Source organism: Agelaius phoeniceus, chromosome 34 (assembly GCF_051311805.1).
Source record: "Agelaius phoeniceus isolate bAgePho1 chromosome 34, bAgePho1.hap1, whole genome shotgun sequence".
Taxonomy (NCBI): Eukaryota; Metazoa; Chordata; class Aves; order Passeriformes; family Icteridae; genus Agelaius; species Agelaius phoeniceus.
Genome location: NC_135298.1, coordinates 1221383 through 1241986, shown reverse-complemented (window position 1 = coordinate 1241986; position 20604 = coordinate 1221383). Strand labels below are relative to the sequence as shown.

The following is a 20604-nucleotide window of genomic DNA, read 5'->3' as shown; positions in this document are numbered from 1 at the left end:
GGGGGAAATGTGGGTGGCACTTGCTGCCATTGCTAACAAGTCTGCTCTCCGGTTGCCCTCAGTGATGTATCTTGGCAGCTCTGTGTGCGACCGGACGTGCAGGATGTGATAAGGTTGCTCTCTGTGGGAGATGAACCAAATTAATTCAGAGAGCAAGCTGTAGAATTTTTTATTTTGGACTTCCTTGAGCAGGGCACGCTCTGCCCGCTCTGCTATCCCAGTGACATATGCAGAATCTGTGACTGAATTGAAGGGTGGTTGGAATGTTCGAAACGCCCTCACAGCTGCAGCAAGTTCTGCAGTCTGGGGGGAACCTTCAACAACCTGGATATCAGACTCCCACTTCTGAGTGTCCGGGTCCCTCCAGGTGAACACTGACTGGTGAGATTTGCCTGGACCGCCAATGAACTTCGTGATAGAGTTTTTGAGTGGAGTTTTACTTTTATCTGATTTTGGGGCCAAATGCAGTGAATCTTTAAAAAGTCTGTGTTGAGGATAATGAATTAAAGTTTTTCCGGGATAGCTGTCAAAAGAAATTTGCAGATGTTCATTTGTTTGTAATAGAGAATCCAATTGTTCCAAAGTATAAGGGAGGTAAATGCACGCTGGATCGCAAGCTGCGAGGGTCCGGAGGCGATGTCGGCCTTTAATAATAAGTTTGGCTACAAGTTCTGGTGGGGTGGTAACTGTTTGATGTGGTTGGTGCGGCAGAAAAAGCCACTCGATGATGATGATGAGTGGGGTTTTTGAAGTATCATCCCACTGAAAGAGCAGCACATGGAAGTTTGGGCACTTACCAAAAATACCGAGGCTGAGGGGAAGGGACCGGTCTGTCCGATGTGCCTGGCAGTGTTTGATGGCGCTGGCGACTCTCTCCAAAGCCTCCCAGGCTTCTGGCGTTAGCGAGCGTGGGGAAGCCAGGTCGCCGTCTCCTCGTAGAAGGTCGAAGAGCGGTGCCAGTTCTTCTGTGGTGAGGCCCAGGAGAGGTCGGATCCACGTGATGACGCCGCACAGCTGTTGCGTGTCTCTTAATGTCTGGGGGTGCTCGTTGATGGACAGAGTTTGAGGCACGACGGTCCTTCCTGTGATTAAAAACCCGAGGTACTTCCATGGGCTCCATAGCTGGATTTTTTCCTGAGCTATCTGAAACCCCGCACTTTCGACAGCTGCGACTCTCTTGGAAAGTGCTGCGTCTGAGTAAGACTTGGTGGAAGCACAGATTAGTACATCGTCCATGTAATGTAGGTGTGAGACTCTGTCCAAAGTTTCTCTCATCTGCCTCACGATCGTCATTGGGGACCACTGAAGAAAAGCCCCTTGTCTGAAGTTTCTGGCCCTGGTGGAGAAAGTTACATGCCAAGGGCCCCGAGACCCGAGCACAGCTGCTGGCATTGCTAAGCTATTGTTCACAGGTGTGTTTGCTGTATGCTACACTGAACCCAGTGAAAGGAAGAAGGGGGCCCCTTGCCTTTTTGCAACAATAGCCTTGGAAGTTGTCCCACCTCTCGGCCTGGCTGGACTTCTCCTGAGTTTTGGGTGGTCCCCCACAGAAGACCCCTCACTTGTCTTACAACGGCCGTGACAGACAGACTGAGATGTACAAGGCCTCTCCATCAAAGACCGAGACATGAAATCCCTATGTGAAAAGGCCCCCCCACACTCTTTCCAAGGACTGGGACTGAGACCCCTAACCTGGGGGAGGTGTGTGGGGGAGGCAAGCTAACCAAAGCAAGATGGATGTTGCAGGTGCGAGCAGTGGACCAAGAAGACAATGGCTCTCGCCCACTGCAGAGAACATGGACTGTGTGTACCCTTCTCTAAATACCATTTTTTCCCCAAAAACACAATAGGCTACCTTTGATTCGGTTTCAAGTTTTACCCCTTCCCCCATCAACAAAAAGAGTATAATAAGAGTTCAGATGAACTGCAACCCTGAGATCTCCCCAGAGGTGACCTGGTGAACTCCATTGGCTGGACATCAAAGGACTGCGCCTTTTCTATGTTTGGTAGCTCTATACCTTCCTTTCTCTTCCTCCCTCTTTTTCCCTTTTCCCCAATTCCTCCCCAATGCATTTTCTTGTGGTTATTCAATAAAGGTACATTTGTTTTGATTATCACTGCAGCCCCCTTTACCGTGTCGGTGTTTTTTGCACTCTGAGATCAACCCACAAACCATCACAAAACCCGTTCGTAAGGATGGATTGTGACACTTGCATACATACTATAGAAACCTTCTATCAAACCTTAAAAATTCTCTACAAATTCATTTCCAACATTACTGGGTCTGGCACCGCCCAGATCTGGTGTTTGCTGCCACCTCAAGTGCCCAGACCTGGAAATTCCATTGTTCTGGCAGAGCCAAGTCCAGTAATTTTCTGGTAAAGAAAGTCAAAATCTGGCAATTTCCCACTGCTGGCACTGGCAATGCCAAGATCTGGTGTTTGCTGCCACCGCCTGTACCCCAGTCTGGACATTTATCGGTTCTAACACAGCCCAAGTGCAGCAGTTTTTTTGGAAAAAGAAGACAAAACGCAGCAATTTCCTGGTGCCAAGACTGTCACCACCCAGACCTGGTGTTTGATGGCACCGCCCATGCCCAGATCTGAACATTTCCCTGTGCCACACAGCCCAAGTCCAGCAATTGGCTGGCACAGAAAGCCAAAACCAGGCAAATACCTGGTGCCTACACTACTCCGATCTCGTGTGTGCTGACACCGCCAGTGCCCAGATCCGGAATTTTTCAGATGCCTGCACAGCACAATTCCAGCAGTTTGCTGGCACAGAAAGGTCACATTTGGCAATTTCCTGGTGGTGGCAAATACCCCACCAAGATCTGGTGTGCGCTGGCACTGCCAGTGCCCACATCTGGCAATTTCCTGGTGCGAGCACGACCCAAATGCAGCAATTTTCTGGCAAAGAAAACTAAAACCCGGCCACTTTCTGCTACTGGCTCTGGCACTGCCCACATCTTGTGTTTGCTATGCCAGTACCCAGATTTGGAAATTTCCCGGTGCCAGCAGAGCCCAAATCCAGCAGATTTCTGTCACTGCCAACGACACCACCCAGATCTGGTGTTTGCTGGCAGCGCCAGCACCCAGATCTGAAAACTTCCTGGTGCCAGCACAGCCCAAGTCCAGTGATTTGCTAACACAGAAAGCCAAAAGTTGGAAATTTCCAGGTTCTGGCTCCAGCACCATCCAGATCTGGTGTTTGCTGGGACCACCAGTGCCCAGATTTGGAAATTTCCCAGTGCCTTCACAGCCCAGGTCCAGCAATTTGGTTTTAGCTAGCTTAGGCAGAGAAGTTCCTGGGACTGGGACTTTCCTTTTTCTTGGAACTGTTGAAACCTGCTCTGGACTGAAAACCCAGAAAAACACCTGCAGCTCACACCTGTGGCCCACTGAGGTCTGGGACGCTGCATTCCAGCACCAGAGGGACTTAGAAGAGACCGAGTGAGCCAACTACACCCCACAAAAAGGACTTTCTGAATTTGCCATCTCTTCAGCACTGTCAGAGGTTTTATTTAATATTATTCATTTTTCATGCTCTGGAATACTTTACTTGTTAAATAACCTGGTTTTCTCAACTTTTCTCCAGGGAAGTTTTTTCCGGAACTAATAGGAGGAGAGGCCGGTTGAAGTTGCTTTCTAGACGGACCCCTTTTGGAGGTTTCCTCCCAAAATTTGCCCTAAACCAGCACAAACAGTCACAATGGAAACTTCACCAGTGGCACAACACCCCAGCCCACCAGGAAAAGAAAGGACACGTAAAGTTCTCCAAACATTTGTCCTGCTTTGCTGCAAAAGTCCTGCTGCAGACACTGTGCAGTGTGGAAAGCCAAGAGAAGCTGCAGCTGGTGGCAAATCTTGGGACAGGAGCTTGACCTTGTTCTCCAGGAGAGATTCTTGGCAAGAGCAGACAGGAGAAGATTCCTGGAAAACAGGAACAGCTTTCCAGAAGGGAAATGAAAATGAAAGAAACAATCCAAGATGTTTTCCTTTATTTATTTCTATACTCCCCTTTTCCATGGGGCACTACTTCTCCATCCCAGTAATTCCAGATGCACTGCACCTCTAAGATCAGTGGCTTAGTGATTTTTAGACACTCTAAAATACCATGAGCCACACACAGTTTTGCTTCCCCTGTTTTTACTGGAAGGCAACACTGGAGATGTAAGTGCAGTGCTGGGCTCAGGTAGGAATCCTAGCCCAAGGGAAGGTGTCCCGCCAGTGTTTGCCCCTCAGCCAGGCCAATGCAGAGCAGCAAGCGAGGGGATTGCTGTGCCAGTGTGCAGGAGTCAGGGCTCTGCACCTGGGCTCAAGGCTGCAAAGTTCCCGTGTTTGGACGGACTCAGGGGCTGTGCCCGGGGCGCGCGGGGCTCGAACGTGGGGCTCGTGGGGCGAGCGGGGAACGGACACGGGGACGAACGGCCCCGGTGCTTCAGTTGCAGCGGCGGCAGAGGCGGCAGCAGCAGCGGCGGCAGCAGCGGCAGAAGAAGCATAACCAGATAACTCTATAACTCTTTCTCCTTCTCTCTTTCTTTCTCTGTCTCTCTTTCTTGGTCTTTCTCTCTTTCTGTCTCTGAGTCTCCCTTTCCCGCCGTCGGGCACCCTTCTCCCGGGGTCCCTTGCCCGGCGTCCCTCTCCTCTCCCCGCCTCCCTCTCGTGTCCCCGCCTCCCTCTCCCCCTGCCGGGCCGGGCCATGCCCCCGGCCCGCCCCCGGCCCCGGGCGGGGCTGCCCCGTGCCCGGCCCCGCCCGTCCCGCCGCGGTCTCGCCTCCGCCCGGCTCTGGCCCTACTGGCGGTGGCGCTGCTGGGCGGGCATCAGTGCCGTGTGCGGGGGCGGCATTGCCGCCCTTCGCCTCCGCCTGGCCCGAGCCCGGCCCCGGCCCTGAGGCAGGCTCCAGCCCCGAGCCCGGCCCCGGCCCCGGCCCCTGCCGGGGCCCGCGGAGGACACAGGCGGTGCGGCCGCTGCCGCCGCCTCCGCTGCGGCTTCCCCGGCCCGAGCTCCGCCGCTCGGCAGCGCGGCCGCCGGCCCCGAGCCTCCCGTGCCGCGTTGCGAGGAGCGAAGGCCTGGGCATGGCCGGCCCGGGGCGGCTGAGGGGCGCTCGGGGGCCGTTGCTGGCCCCGGGCCGAGCGCTGACAGCCGCGTCCCGCCCGCAGGGACGGCGCCCGAGGCCCTGCAGGAGCGCTACCGCCTGGGTTCGCTGCTGGGGCGCGGAGGATTCGGCAGCGTCTTCGCGGCCACGCGGCTCTCGGACGGCGCCCCGGTGAGCGGCGGGGCCGGCGGCGGGCGCAGGACGAGGGGGCGGAGGAGGAGGAGGATGGGGCTGGGCAGGGCGGGCGGCGAGCTGAGCCCGCTGCTGTCCTTGGCTTGCAGGTGGCCATCAAGAGGGTGCCACGGAAGCGCGTCCGGCACTGGGGCGAGCTGGTGAGTGAGCGGGGCCAGCGGCAGCAGCCGGGGCTGCCGGACGGGGATGAGCCGAGGCCCGGCACGGTGGAAGCCGCCAGGACGCCTCGAGGGGGAGCGGGCGTGGGCGCAGCGCAGGGCGCAGAGCATCCCGGGCTGGCTCAGGGCTTCCCCAGGCCTGGCACGGCATCGGCCCCACTGAGGGCATCGTGCTCCTCCCGCAGCCCGACGGCAGCAGGGCCCCGCTGGAGATCGTGCTGCAGGCCAAGGTGTCCACTGGCTTCCCCGGCGTGGTGCAGCTCCTGGAGTGGTTCGAGCTGCCCAACCACATCGTGATGGTGCTGGAGCGGCCAGAGCGGTGTCAGGACCTGCATCGTGTCATTCGGGCACGGCGGTTCGTGCCCGAGGAGGTGGCGCGGGAGCTGTTCCGCCAGGTGCTGGAGGCCGTGTGGCACTGCACCAGCTGCGGGGTCCTGCACCGCGACATCAAGCCAGAGAACATCGTGCTTGACCTGGCCACCGGGCAGGCCAAACTGATTGACTTTGGCTGTGGCACCTACCTGCAAGAGACAGCCTACACCCACTTTGCAGGTGAGCCCACGTAAGGGTGTACTCCTGGTCCCGGGATCTCATGGCCCAACATCTCCCAGCCCAAGCTGGCTGTGGCAGCGGGGATTCTCCCTTTTGCTGCCAGTCAGGGGACTGAGTCTTCAGCTGAGTTGCTTTAGAGCGGGGCTGGGTGGGGAGCCATCTTCCAGCCCTGCTGGCAGCCTTTGCCAGCCACTCTGCCCAGGACTGGGGCTGGGCTGGGGCAGCCAGCCCGACCAAAACCCCCCTGGGTGGGGGTAGCAGAGAGGGGGGTGGAACCTGTGCCCCAGCCAGTTTGGTGTGCAGGCGAGAGGAAGGGCTTGCACTGCTCCACTCGCCCTGTTTGCCTTGGCTTCCTAATATTTTTGGGGCAATGCAGACATGGAGGATAGGGGCATGTTTTCACCAGCAGTGAGTGGGTTCTTCCTTTGCATGTCATGGTCAGGCTTAGCCAGGGCTTCCTCTGCCCTCTTCTGACACCAGTGGCTTCTTTTCCAAGCCCAAGTTTGTGCACAAGTCCCAGGTGCTGGCGAGAGGGCAGTGGTCACCCTGTGTGCCACTGATGCAGTCCCCGCAGGCCCAGGGATGCTGGGGCCAGGCTCTGGGAGCAGCAGCATCCCCCTGCTGAACTCCATCTGTATTCCATAGGAACACCGTCCTACAGCCCCCCGGAATGGACCCACTTTGGCTGGTACCATGGTGAGGCAGCAACGATCTGGTCCCTGGGCATCCTGCTGCACCAGATGGTCTGCGGGGAGCACCCTTTCAGGAGGGGCCGGAACCTCAGCTGGGGCCAGCTCCCGCTGCCACAAGGGCTCTCTCAAGGTGGATCCTCTTCTCTGGGCACGGGGGGAATCCCAGTGCTGGGAGCCAGCAGCGGGCTCGTGAGCATCCCGCTCTGGCAGCTGCTGAGGAGGTGGCACATGTCCTGCTCTCCTCCAAAACAGGGAATTGATGGGAAAGTTTAGGCCCAGCCCTGAGCGCATCCACCAAGGCCTGGGCATGGCAATAGTGGGGCAAAGCAGACAGGAGCCTTCTCTGGCTGACTGGCAGTTTCTGCTTTCTCTGCCCAGAGTGCAAAGATCTGATCAGGTGGTGTTTATCCGTGAACTCCTTGGAAAGACCCACATTAGAAGACCTGTTCTGTGATCCTTGGGTGCAGGATATTCCTCGGCCGTAGAAGAAGGGAGAGAGCCACAGGCACACTTTGATCCAGGGCCCTGGTAAGTTGCAGCTCCACACATGCCTTGGCAATCAGAAGCAAAGGAACCCAGACCTTTTTGTGCTGCCTGTGTCACTGCACGGGGGTCATGGGATGGGCACACGCAGCCCTTGTGCTGCAGCTGAGCTGCTCTGCCCAGCACTGGTGGCCGCCATCCAAGCTGGTTTTGCTTGTGCTGGTTCCCTGACAGCTGGGGCCCTGGGCAGAGCCCTGAGAGCCTGGTCTCCCCCCAGGGAAGGAGAAGGAGCCCCTGGAGAAGCTGTACCAGGTGGGGATGCTGCTGCTGCTGCTGCTGGTGCTGCTGCTGGTGCTGCTGCTGCTGCTGCTGCTGCTGGAGACAGCCAGGATGGCACCAAGGATGAGAAGCTCTTCCTCAGCCTGGCCACTGGAGGCTGAAGGTGATGGACTTTGATTCTGGCACCTTCTTCAAAGCCAGACTCCACAGGGAATTTGCAGGTGAGTCCCCACCTGGGGAAATGCTGCCAGATTTGGGCATGGCCCAGCCTGGCTGGGAAGCAAAGGTTCCCCCTGTGCTGGGGCAGATGCAACTCATTCTTCAGTCGCTGCCCAGCTGCTTTTGGCAGGGCTGGGGCATGGACTGGGCTGGGTACAAATGGGAGTGGGCTCCTGGCCCTGCCAACAGCCCCCAGCAGCCACCGTGGCCTGGGCTGGGGCTGGGGCTGGGGCAGCCAGCCCGACACAAGCAAAGCCCCATGGTGGGAGCAGAGGTGGGACTCCAGAAGCTGTGCAGGGGCTGCTTTGCTCTGCAGGCAAGGAAGGGCTGGGCTGCTGCACTGCCCTTGTTTGCTTTGGGATCACTGTGATTTTGGGGGGCAGTGCTGGGTGGAAGTGAGAAAGTGTGGGCTTCCCTCAGCCATGGCTGGGTTTTTCCCTACCATGTAGGAGTTGGCCTTCCTCAAGGCCCTGACAGAGATAAGAGTTTTTCCCGTTTTTCTTGTTTTCCTTTTTTGTCTGTAATCTCTTTTCAAGAATGTGTTGTTTGTTTTTCCAGAGGAAGCGTTCCAGGTGGTCCAGTGCGGATGGGGAAGTGCTTGGGAGCAGCTGTGGCGTGGATGGGCGGTGGCCTTGGAGAAAGCTGAGGCCGTGGTTTGGGAGCAGCTTTTCTTGCAGCCGTGGCTGGCGTGAGGTGGGTCCGTGTGTGCTTGGCAGGGTGGGATCAGAGCTTTTGGGAGATGGCAGCGAGCACAGGAGCATCCTGCTCTGGGCAGCTGCTGAGGGCTGGATGTGCCGTGGCTGGCTGCAGGCTGGGCACATGTCCTGCCCTCCTGCTCTGCTGCCAAAGGCAGCAGGGATGGGCAGCTCTGGGCACAGCTCTGGGCACAGCCAGCATGGCCTGGGCACCGCAGGCCTTGGCACAAGGGCACAGGAGCCCTCAGCTGATGGGCACTTTCTGCTTTCTCTCCTTGCAGCCGGGCTCTGCGGCTGCTGAGGCTGCTCTGGGCTCTGCCAGGGCTCTGCTGGGCTCAGCCCTGGGCCCAGCTGGGCTGGCTCTGCCCTCACATTGCTCTGACAGCTTTGCATCAGACGAGCCCCTTGCGAGCACAGCGCCTGAGCTTTCTGCTTTGGCAGCTGAGTGAGACCCTGCTGCAGGCCCAGAGATTGCAGCTGGGGACACACATCCAATTGGCAAGAACCCAAACCCTCCACAGTCCCAGCTGAACGCCTGGATCTGCACAGGGTGTTTGTCTGTCCCATTCTTCCTTCTTGATTGGCTGGAATTGTTCAATTGCACTTTCTTCCTCCTCTAGAAGTGCCTGAGTGGGCCAAAGCTGGCGAGTGGGCCGTGTTCCTGAGGCAGTGCAGTCTGGAGCTGATGGATGGAGAATTGCCCTTCTGCACTGCCAAACCAGAGCAAAAAGCCCTAAGTGGCACTTGGTGTCTCTAAGAAATCCCTGACAGTTTCAAAGGGAATGTGCAGCTCCTTGCCAGGCTGAGAAGGAAGGGCATCTTCTAAAGGATTTGGGCTTTGACAGAGTTTCCATTCCCAGTCCTGCTTGGAGCGGGAAGGGCACAAAGCAATTTCCTCTTGCTTTGAGCACAATTTCAAATGGCAATGTTGGAAACAAAGCCCAAAATCTTTTCAAAGGCTGCTGGGGTCAGTAAGATGGATCCATGCCATCAGCACATTTACAATGTAAATAACTGAGTTCCCCTTTAAAAAAGATCATTTACCTCTTAATGCAACGTTTCAGAAGTTTTTCACTAACACTTGGGTTTTGTTTTCATCTTTCACATTTTATGTAGTTTTTTTTCTTTTTCCTTTTTTTCCTTTAAATAGAAAACATGTCCTACAGAAGGAATGTCCTTTGCTCCTGGTTCCTGTGTGGAGCAGCTCCCTTGCTGCTGGCTGAGCTGCTCAGGCAGAGCCCGGCAGCTCCTGGCCCTGCAGGGCTGAGGCTTTTCCCCGTTGCTGGGCACAGACTGATGGAGCAGCACTGCTGAACACGGGCACACACAGAGGGCCCAGCAGCAGCTGCCTTTGGCCACCTGAGGCTCCAAGGCCCAACCTCTGAGCAGCCAGGGCTGGAAGAGACTGGCAGCATCTGATCCCTGACTCTGGGCCAGGGCTGCACAAATGACCCCACAGCAGCAGCAGCAGCAGCAGCAGATGGAGCTGACTTTCAGCACAGCCCCTGGCCCTGTTCCCTCCCGTGTGCAGCGGTGTCACAGCAGCCTGAGGCACCTGGGAGCCCCCAGTGCCAGCAGGGACTTGAGATGGCAGCCCTGGGCTCCTGGAGGCTGTGCAAGGAACGGAGCTGGGCACTCCCTGTCCATGGGGAGCTTGCAGATGGAAAAGGCTGCTGTACCCAGGCAGCTCCAAGGGCACAGAAAGGAGGCTCTGGAGCACTGGATCTGTGCCAGTGCCACAGTCCTGGGCAGCAGCCAGGCAGCCCTGGGGGAACAGAGGGCACAGCAAGAGGGACAGAAGCAGGCAAGGGCAGAGACTGGGAAGAGCCCGGCCCGCGAGCAGGAACAGCTGCTCCATTGCACTCTTGGAGAAAGCTCTTGGCTGCTTCAAAGCGCTGAAAGGCGTGAAGGGCAGAGAGGAGGCCACAGCAAACAATGCTCCTGTTTGCACAGCCTCCCCTCTGCGTGTCCCAGAAGGAATTGCATGGACTGGATTCGTCTCTCCGAGTGCTCTCGTTCAGCATGAGCAGCTCAGCACCAGGAGCTGAAGGAGCTGAAGCCTCAGGCCACAGGAGCTGGGCAAGAGGGAACTTCTGGAGCAAAGTAATGCTGCTGAAATAGCCCCAGCTGAATGCAGCGGATCTCATCATGGAATCACAGAATCCTTTCTGTTGGAAAAGCCCTCTGAGCTCACCCAGTGCAGCTGCTCAGCCAGCAGTGCCAAGCCCAGCACTAAAGCACGTCCCTGAAGTGCCAAGGCCTGGACAGCAGCCCTGAGTGAGGCCTGGACAGCAGGCCCCGAGCCAAAGGTGGCCTCTGGAGGAACCTTCCAAGCAAAGGTTATCTTTGTATCTGCTCCCTGCTGAGATATGCATGGTCATTAGCACTGTGATAGATGTAGCCACTCCTTAGTGAAACATGGATGGACCTTTGTGTATTTAGAAGCCAGACAAGGCCATGAAATCTGACATCTGGCCTTGTGTGGGGCTGAAGGATCAAAGTCAGCTGCCTTGGCTCCTCCTTGAGGCCTGGCCAGGCTTTGGGAGGGAGCCAAGAGGAGGATGAAAGCAGATGTTGGCACACTAGCAGTGCTGTCAGTTTGTTCATGCAGCACTGCCAGAGCTGGGCCCTCTCCCAGCGGGCTTGGAGCCTCAGCTGGGGCTGGAGGCACCTGCAGGAATTGCCAGTGCCCAGGAGTGGCTCTGCAGCCCTTGGCTGTGACAGCTTCCCCAGCTGCTGTGTGCATCTGGGGGATGGCAAAGGCTGAGGGGAAATGCTGCTGCATCTTCCCTAATCACTGCAGGCAATCTTTGGTGGGGATGATTGGGTGCATTGCTGAGCTGCTCCTTTTGTGATTCTTTGCTGCTCTGAACTGCAGGAAATGACACTGATTCCTTCAGCTGGAGTCTGTGTCTTTGGTGCTGACTTTGGCCACTGGTCAAACGGAACTGGCCCAGTCTGGCCAGATCCCAACCAAATGTCACTTGTTCAGTGTCAATGTGAGGAATCAGTGCCATCAGAAATTCCCAGATGGGAAGCCCTTCCCTGGAGTTCCCTGGCTCTGGAGTGGGCTGAGGTGGGAGCCCCGTGGGAGCAGTGGGGCAGTCGGGTAAAAGAAGCTGCAGCCCTGGATGTCTTCAAATGCATCCAAAAATTGCACATGGAAAAGGAAAAGGACTTGTGGGTTTGGGCAGACAAAGATGAATTTGTTAAGAGTCCATTGGAAACAGCACCTTCAGAAGGAACAATTATTGTTGGAATGCTCCCACATGGAGCAAGAGCAGAAGGTTTTAATCTTGAGCTCAGCTGCATTTGTACCAGTGAAATATCAATATAATAACTAACTATATGTATTTTTTGTATATTAAGACCTTAATATATATATATATCTGTATATTTATATATATATTATATATATATGTCTGTATCTATCTGTCTATATGTATATCAATATGTATATCTACGTATGAAATAATAGTAATGTGAAATAGTGCTGACAATACTAATTTGGTAGCTTTGGCTGCTCAGGGATGTAATTCTAAATACTCTACAGAACAGGATTGGCCACGGCCCTACTGTCAGTGGTCAACTTTGTGAGATTGTATACAATGTAAAAAGGAGGAAGGGAGGAAATTGGCTATTTCCCCAGGGTTTGGTGATACTGTGATGCAGAGTACTTTGTCTGTTGCTGTGAAAAATACAGGGATGAAGCCTGCAGGGTTTTTCATGTCCCAGACTATGCACAAGATGCAGGATTGGTTGAACGGGTGAAGGGGTTGTTAAAAGAGCAGTTGAAAAAATGAGGAGATGGGAACCTTTGCCCATGGAGAACCCATCTCCCAGATGTGCTCCATGCCCTGAACAATGGCCCACGGGGGAAATGGAAACCCCCTGGCTGTGCACGGCTGCCCCCAGTTTGCAAATCCAACCATGGGCAGTGAGACTTGGACTGCCTGGGAAATTGTTCTGGCTGTGATGGCCCCTGGCAGGGCCAGCCCAGAGGCTGCAGGGCTGGGCCCTCATGCATTGGAATTAATGAGGATGAATTCAAAGCAAATGAGAGCCATCAATACTGAAACAGGAATTCAGATTCCTCCAGGACACTTTGCTTTGGTAACTGCTCCCTTGGAGCTTGGCCTTGCAAAGTGTTCATGTCATGGCAGGAGGAATTGATGCAGAATATCCAGGAGAAATTACAGTAATTCTGTTAAACAATAGTGACCAGGATTGGATTATTCAACCCCATGACAGGGTAGCACAATTATTGATATTGCAATTTTAGGAACGATTGTGAAAAAAGGAGCTCCAGCTCCAATCACCACCGTTTGTGGAGATAAAGGGTTTGGATGCAGCAGTCCTAATAATTGAGCCAGAGTGTGGGTCCGGAGGCCAAATGGCCCTCCCGAGGCAGCTGAAGGAGCAGCTCCTGGGAAAGACAACTCTGAGTCCTGAAAGCTGGGCAGGAGCAATGGGAATGTGTCCCTGCAGCCAAGGATTGTGTGTGAGAACAAGTAGATCTGACAGGATATTGTTTTACACATGCTGCCAGACCAAATCTCCCTGGTTGCCCCAAGGGCCCCTTTGGCAAATGCTCTGATCCACGGGGCTCCATGGGAAGGCTGCTGTGACACTGAGGGACTTGCACAGGAATTGCATCCAGGAGCCCGGGTGCCCCTCAGGGACTGGGACCCGGCCCCTTCCAGTCAGAGGGGAAAGGGCCCCCCAAGCCTTGTTAGCCCCAGACAACATGGTAAAGCTGAACAGCAAAGGGCCTGGGGGCATTATTCTGGAATTAAAAAGGTGCCAGCTCCATGGACAACAGAATTCTTGTTCCTAACTCCAAGGAGATTGAGAAAAAAGAATGAAGAACGGTGTCACTGAAGTACTACTGATGTCTGTAAGGTGTACCTTGATAGTCAGCCAGAATCTTTGTCTGCCACAAACACCTCTAGTGTTTGACCAAGGGGTTAGTCATCAAAATGTAATGATTAATTCTGATGGATTGCTGAGCTTATCCTTTTGTAATTCTTTGCTAAAGATGATGTGCTTTGCTGAGCTCATCCTTTTGTAATGCTTTGCAGCTGTGCATGATATAAATGCCACAATTCCTTCAGTTGGTGTCTGTGTCTTTGGTAGTGACCCTGCCCACTGGTGAAACAGGGCCCCCTCTTGCCTAAGTGTTCCCTGGGAAGGCAAAAAGCCTCCCTCCAAAATTGCCCCCTTGCTCCTTGTTCCCCCCTTCATAGCCTGAGCATGATGTGCTCTGGTCTGGGCTGTGCCCGGGGTCAGTTGGGGTCACCTGTCCTGGCTGTGTCCCCTGCCAAGCTCCCCCGCAGCCCCAGCCCCTCCCCAGCGTGGCTGGACGAGGGGCAGGACAGGCCTTGGCTGTGCTGCAGCTCAGCAAGAACAAAACCATCTCTGCGTGCTCAGCGCTGTGCTCAGCACCCGGCCCAGCAGTGTCTCAGTGCCAGGGGCTGTGCCCTCAGTGCCTGCCAGGGCTTTCCATGGCAACTGCCAGGCCAGGTGCCCCAGGTGTCCCCCCCAGTGCCACTTGCCATGGAAACAGTGCCCAGCCCTGCCCCTTTCTGTCTGGCTGACCTGGCCTTTGGCCCTGGCAGTGCCCTTGGCTGCTGGTTCCTGGTGCCCGAGCGGCCAGCGCGGCACAGGGCAGGTGGCCATGGCACAGCCCCCAGCAAGGGATCCCCTCTGGCTCTGGGCACTGACACCAGCCCTGAGCAAGGGGCCCAGGGCAGCTTTCCATGCCCACCAACCATCACAACGGCTCCGGGCATTGCTTGCCATGGCACCAAACCAAGGAACGGGTCCCCGTGGCCGTTGCCATGGCACCTGCTGGCACCAACCAGTGTCACTGCAATTGTACCTGGAACAGCCCTGGCACCGCTTTGTCCTCAGGGTTGCTATGGCAGCCCAGGGCAGCAGCAGCTCTGCAGGCAAGGGGCCATGGAACCTGGCTGCAGAAATGGCTCCTGGGGCTGCTTTCCAAGGAAACCTGAACTGATGGCGGTTGCCATGGCACCCAAACCCAGCACTGGGGTCCCTGCAGTGTCCATGGCAACAGCCCCTTGCAATGGCCCACTGCCTGTTGGGATGATGATCCACCCTCACAGCTGGCCCAGGGCAGGGCTGGAGTGCTCTTGGTGCCACCTTGGGCTTGGCACACACTTGAGGAGGATGTCTGTTTGCAATGGGGAAACTCAGGAGTTTTAGATGGCTTCAAAACTCAAAGAAGGAAAATCCCTCTTTGCCTGAGTGCAGCCACTTCTCCAAGCAAAGCAGCTCCCAGCTGAGTGAGGAGAGACACCATGGGCTTGGGGAATGTGGAGCAAGGTTGTCCACACTGGCTCAGAGCTCAAGGCACAGCTTCTCTGAGCAGGCCAGACCTCCTTAGGACAGTCCCTGCATCAATATCAGTCACCAAATGCTGCAGTCACCTCTTGTGTAATAAGAAAAGCAATAAAAGACACCCTTTCAAATAGGAATACATATTTCCTAGAAGGTCTTTGAGCTATTTCTCCATAACTATTTCTCCATAACCCTCCTAATGAACTGCACAGGAGCAGAGGGAAATCAAGGCAGAGCCATGGTTTGTCAGGACTTGCTTGATCCTCATGAGCCTCACTGTGCATTTGGAGCTGAGCCCTTGAACCTCAGGGCCTGGGAGGAGATTGCACAAACCTTGCCAGGAGTCAGAGTCAGAGGAAACACCCAAAGTGTCTCCAGGCATTCATGGCTCCCACTGAGGTCCCTGTCCAACACAGGCTCCTCATGGACTCCTTGGAGGAGAGAATCGGTGGCCAGGATGGCACAAAAACCTCTCAGACACTCAGTGTGGAAAGGAAAATCCAAAGTACCTTCAACACCTTGAGTGTCTCAGAGCATGAATGAGCCCCACTGAGTGTCAGTACAAAGCTCTCCAGGGACTCATTAACGCAGATAATTGGGGCCATGATTGCACAAAGCTCTCCCAGAGTCTGGATCCAAAGGGAAACACCAAGTACCTTAAAAGAACTGAAGTACCTTGAAGCATTCATGAGCCCCACTGAGTGGTGTTACTGACAGAGCCTCTGCAGGGACTAATTACAGCAGGTAATTGGAGGCCATGATTGCACAAAGCTCTCAGAGACTGCAAGGCCAAAGCCAAACCCCAAGTCCTTTGAAAAAGCTGCAGCCCCTGCAGGGAGCATTCAGGAGTCGCCAGGGACATTGCTGAGCAAGGCTCCCCAGGGACTCCTTGCAGCAGATCCTTGAGGCCCCTGGGATGTGGGCCAGGGGGGGATGCAGAGGGCAGCACAAGGGGCTGGCAGTGCCCAGCCTGGCTGGGGCTGGGCCAGGAGGCCCCAGGGCCTCAGCACAAGGTGTCTCCTCCCAGCCCTTGTGGCACAGACCCTGCTGTGCCCCAGGGCACCAAGCCTTGGCTTCTCTTTGTCCCCAGCTGCCATCAGTGCCTCCAGTTCTCTGCTCTGCCTGGGGCCTGGGGACACTTTCTCTGTCGTGTCCCTCAGTGGGAGCCACTACAAGTCTCAGAAACTTTGGAGTTGGATTGTGACTTGGAGTTCTGCAGAGGCTTCTTCAGCTCCCTCTCAGGGCCTGATGTTCAGGGCCTGAGCACAAAGGCCCAGAGGCTCCTAAAGTCCTTGTGCTGTGTCTGTGCTGCTGAGCTGGGCCGGGCTCCTGGCCCAGAGGCAGCTCCTGGCAAGGGCAGCAGAGCTGCAGAGAGACAGCTCTGGGCAGGAGCAGCTCCTGTGCACAGCCCAGCAGGGCTGGGGCACTGCCTGCAGCCAGCCCGGGCACAGCACAGAGGCACAGAGAGCTTCAAGCAGGCAGGGCTGGGAAGGGGCTGGGAAGTGCCTGGGGCACAATCACTGCCAGCCCTTGGCACAGCAACCTCTGGCTGCAGGACAATGCAGCTGCAGCTCCTGCACTGATCTCCTAAAGCTGCAACATCCCAATGCCTGCAGACTCTGCGAGTGCATCTCTGAGGATTTCTGCTGCAGGGGAGCTGAAATGCTCATGAAGCTCTCACATGCTGATCACTCACAGAATATTTGCAAGGCAAGGATTTTGATTGAAATTAGGCAATTTCCTAAGACTTTGTCTTCAGATTCCTACTACTGGAGAGTGGCAGGGAGGGAGGATAATTATTAAAGGATGATTATGAATTATTAGTTATGAATTTTGGCAAGTGGTGCCTGAGACCACCAAACTGTTCCTTCTAGTGACCAGCAGGTTCACAGGAGATCCCTAATGTGCCTTCAGCCACTGTGCCCATGGACAGCAGCAGCAGCAGCTTTGCTGGAGCCATCAGGCTCAGTCTGAGCTGTCCTTTCTCCAAGCTGCAAAGAGAAGCTGCCCCCAGGCAGTGCCCTGCAAACAGGCAGGGTTCTGTCAGGCCAAGGAGAGTGCACAGAGCTTTGGGCTCTGTGAGTGCTGGCACAGAGAGATCAGGCACAGGGAAACCCCTGCAGGAGGAAAATCTCCAGGAAGCAGAGAGAAGATCAGGGAAGGAGAGAAAACAGAACCCAGCAATGCTGTGGCAGGGAGAGTTGAGAGATGTGCACAGGATCCCCTGCAGTGCAGCCCCTGCCTCTGAAGAAGCCCCCTCCCTCCTGTGCCCCAGCCAAGCCTCTGCCCTCAGGCCCGGGGCTCCAAGGTGTGCAGCCCCTCCTGTGCAGGCAGAGCTGCAGCAGAGCCGTGGGGCAGCTCTGCAGCCCCGGGCCCAGTTCCCTCTGCAGAGCACAGGGCTGGGAGCAGCTGCCCGGCCCTGGGGGCTCTGGAGGGGCACAGCTGGCTCAGGGTGACGCTGTCCCCAGGGCCCGGCTCTGGGCAATGCTGTCAGGGCAGCCAGGGAAGGAGCTGCATCTCCCTTCAGCCAATGCCAGCAGAAGGACACTTGCAAGTCCCTCTGACATTTCAGTCCAGGCTGGGAGCTTCACCCCCGCATGCAAACCTGTCCTGGAGCATCTCTGAGTGATAAGATCCATGGGCAAAGGCAGAGGTGTTGTGACCCTGAAAATGCTGCTGGGTTGGTGGAATGAGCAACGTGAGTCCTTGGCTACAGAAGTGGAGCTGGGCTCTGCTGGATCCATCTGCTCTCACAGTACCTGGGCGTTTGTAAGAGGAACGTGGGAGTGTGAACATCCTCCAGCTGAGAAAAGTGAAAGCCCAGAGGAACTGCAAACAGAATGAAGTGACAGATCATCTGCCCCCAGTCTGCACTCATTATCTTGCCTCAGGGAAATCACTCTGTTCTACCAGAGGGCAGCAGAAATGCTCAGGGTTTCTGATATCCAAGAGTACCAGGAAGTCCATGAAAGGAGCTTAAAAAGAAAACATCAGGACTCTGAAACACAAGAGCATGTCCGTGTGTGTTACAAAGGAGGGTGTGTGGGAAATGGCTTTGATTTTGGTTACAGGTATCTCCTCTAACCCTTCACTGTCCTTTTCTCCATGAACAGGTGCCCACGTGCAGCCACAGCAAATGTCCAACAGCAGCTGCATCAGGCACTTCCTCCTGCTGGCATTGGCAGAGCCGGGGCAGCTGCAGCTCCTGCACTTCTGCCTCTTGCTGGGCATCTCCCTGGCTGCCCTCCTTGGCAACGGCCTCATCATCAGCGCCGTAGCCTGCGGCCACCACCTGCACACGCCCATGTTCTTCTTCCTGCTCAGCCTGGCCCTCACTGACCTGGGCTCCATCTGCACCACTGTGCCCAGAGCCATGCACAATTCCCTCTGGGACACCAGCACCATCTCCTACACTGGATGTGCTGCACAGGCCTTTTTCTTTTTGTTCTTTATCACAGCAGAGCTTTCATTCCTGACCCTCACGTGCTCCGACTGCTACGTGTCCATCTGCAAAGCCCTGCACCACGGGACCCTGCTGGGCAGCAGAGCTTGTGCCCACATGGCAGCAGCTGCCTGGGCCTGGGGCTTTCTCACTGCTCTGCTGCACATGGCCAATACATTTTCCCTGCCCCTGTGCCATGGCAATGCCCTGGGCCAGTTCTTCTGTGAAATCGCCCAGATCCTCAAACTTCCAACCCCAGGGAACTTGGGCTTCTTGCTGTTGGTGCCTGTTTATCATTTGGCTGTTCTGTGTTCATTGTTGTTTTCTCCTATGTGCAGACCTTCAGGCCGTGCTGAGCATCCCCTCAGAGCAGGGACAGCACAAAGCCTTTTCCACCTGCCTCCCTCCCCTGGCTGTACCTCTGTTTATCAGTACTGCAGTGTTTGCCTGTTGTTGCAGGCTCCCAGCCAGGTCATAATTAGCATTGTCTCCATGATTGCAGAAGGCTGATCCATGGCTTTATTCTACTATATTATATCATATCCTACTGTACTTATTAAGGAACTCCTCCCCTTACAGACAGTGCGATACAGCTTTGCCCTAATTGCTCAATCCCTGCAAACACCATGCAGTGGCCAGGCAGAGCTGTCAGCAAAGGAAGGGCCCAGCCAGGTGGGGCAGCCGGGGGATGCCGACAGCCTGCAGGGACAGAGGCGCAGGGCAGGGACACCGTGGGACAGCCTGGGCTGCACAGGGCACAGGGATGGGCAGCAGCTGCAAGACAGCCCTGCCAGAGCCAGCTTGGGCAGCACTTTGGCCATGGCTGCTGGGCCTGGGGCCAGGAGGGGACAAGTGACCCTTGCAGGCCTGGGGCCTCATGGCCTCCTTGTCCCTGCTCAGCAGCCTGGCAGGGGCCGCCCCACGCTCCTGGCCCTGGCATTGCACATCCCCACATGCCAGTGCCCATCCCGGGAAGAGCCCTGAGCAAGGAGGGAGGGACAGGATCTGCCTGGCCAGGCCCTGGGGCTCAGGCCTTGGCCCTTTGCATTCCTGAAACACATCCAGGTGTGCTCAGCACCAGAGACACCTTTGCCTTGCTTGTGCCCACCTGGCATCACTGCCTGCAGTGTTCTGCTCTAGCTGGAACCTGGGGACACTTTCTCAGTTGTGTCCCTGACAGGGATCTCTTCAAAGTACAAGAAACTTCAGTGTTCCAATAGAATTGAGTTTGTGAGTGTTTTGTGACATCACTGAGGGGATGGTGACATCACAGAGCTGGCTGTGACATCACAGAGCATATTATGAGGCCATAGAGAAGAGTCTGCCATCACAGAGGGTGGCTCTGTGTCATGAGAGAGTGGGTTGTGACATCACCTGGTGTCTGTGTGACATCATAGAGCAGGCTGTGACGTCACAAAACAGATTGTGACATGACAGGATGACTTTGGGATATCAGTCTTCTGTGATTTCACAGCACTGCTGTATGACATCACAAGGTGACATAGAGTTGGCTCTGTGACATCACAGGGGCAGTGTGACATCACAGGGAAAGTGTGACATCACAGGGGCAATAATAGTGACAATAGCAAAAAGAAGAATTAATAATGGCAATAAAAACCCTACCATGCTTATACTTGGTTTGCATGGCCAGGTTTTGGTAAGGGGAGCTCGAGGAGCACCTTCTGTGAGAGGCTGCTGGAAGCAGCTGCTCCTCTGTGTCCCACAGAGTCAATTCCAGCCAGCTCCAGGATGCACCGGCCGCTGGGCAAGGCTGGGCCAGTTGGAAATGGTGGTAACACCTTTGGGGCAAGAGATTTAGGAAAATGGGTGATGGTGTAGGTGTAACTGTGAGCAGGGAAGAGCAGGGTGAGAACACGTGAGAGAAGCAACTCTGCACACCCCAGGGCAGGGCAGGAGGAGGGGCAGGAGCTGCTCCAGGGGCTGGAGCTGATTGCCCTGAGATTCCCTGGGCAGCCCCTGGGGAGGCAGCTGGGCCCCTGCAGCCCATGGAGGGCCCGGAGAGCAGAGATGCACCTGCAGCACCTGGAGGAGCCCGTGCTGGAGCAGGGGGTGCCTGAGCAGGGGCTGGGACCCCATGAGAAACCTGTGCTGGAGCAGGGACCCAGCAGGGACCTGCAAAGCCGTGGAGAGAGGAGCCCACGCTGGAGCAGGGTCCTGGCAGGACTTGTGAGCCCCTGGGAGAGTGAGGCAGCTGCAGCAGTTTGTGAAGAGCTGCTGTCCGTGAGATGAACTCACCCTGCAGAAGTTCATGGAGAAGTGTCTCAGGAGGGACCCCTGGCACAGCAGGGGAACGACTCCTCTCCCCGAGCAGCAGAGAAACAACGGGTGATGAACGGAGCAGAGCCCCCAGTGCCTGTCTGCCTGCACCACTGGGGGAGGAGCAGAGCTGGGAAGGAGGGAGGAACAGGCAG

General features: G+C 55.8%; 1 protein-coding gene across 1 annotated transcript; it reads left to right on the top strand.

The window, feature by feature from the left end:
- The first annotated feature begins 636 nt into the window (after positions 1-636).
- LOC143696397 (serine/threonine-protein kinase pim-1-like) lies at positions 637-18654 on the top strand. The gene is made up of 6 exons (XM_077192530.1): positions 637-682; positions 5162-5268; positions 5379-5429; positions 5633-5999; positions 6645-6821; positions 18632-18654. Exons 1-6 carry the CDS (start codon positions 637-639, stop codon positions 18652-18654), a joined length of 771 nt encoding a protein of 256 aa, XP_077048645.1.
- The last annotated feature ends 1950 nt before the right edge of the window (positions 18655-20604 follow it).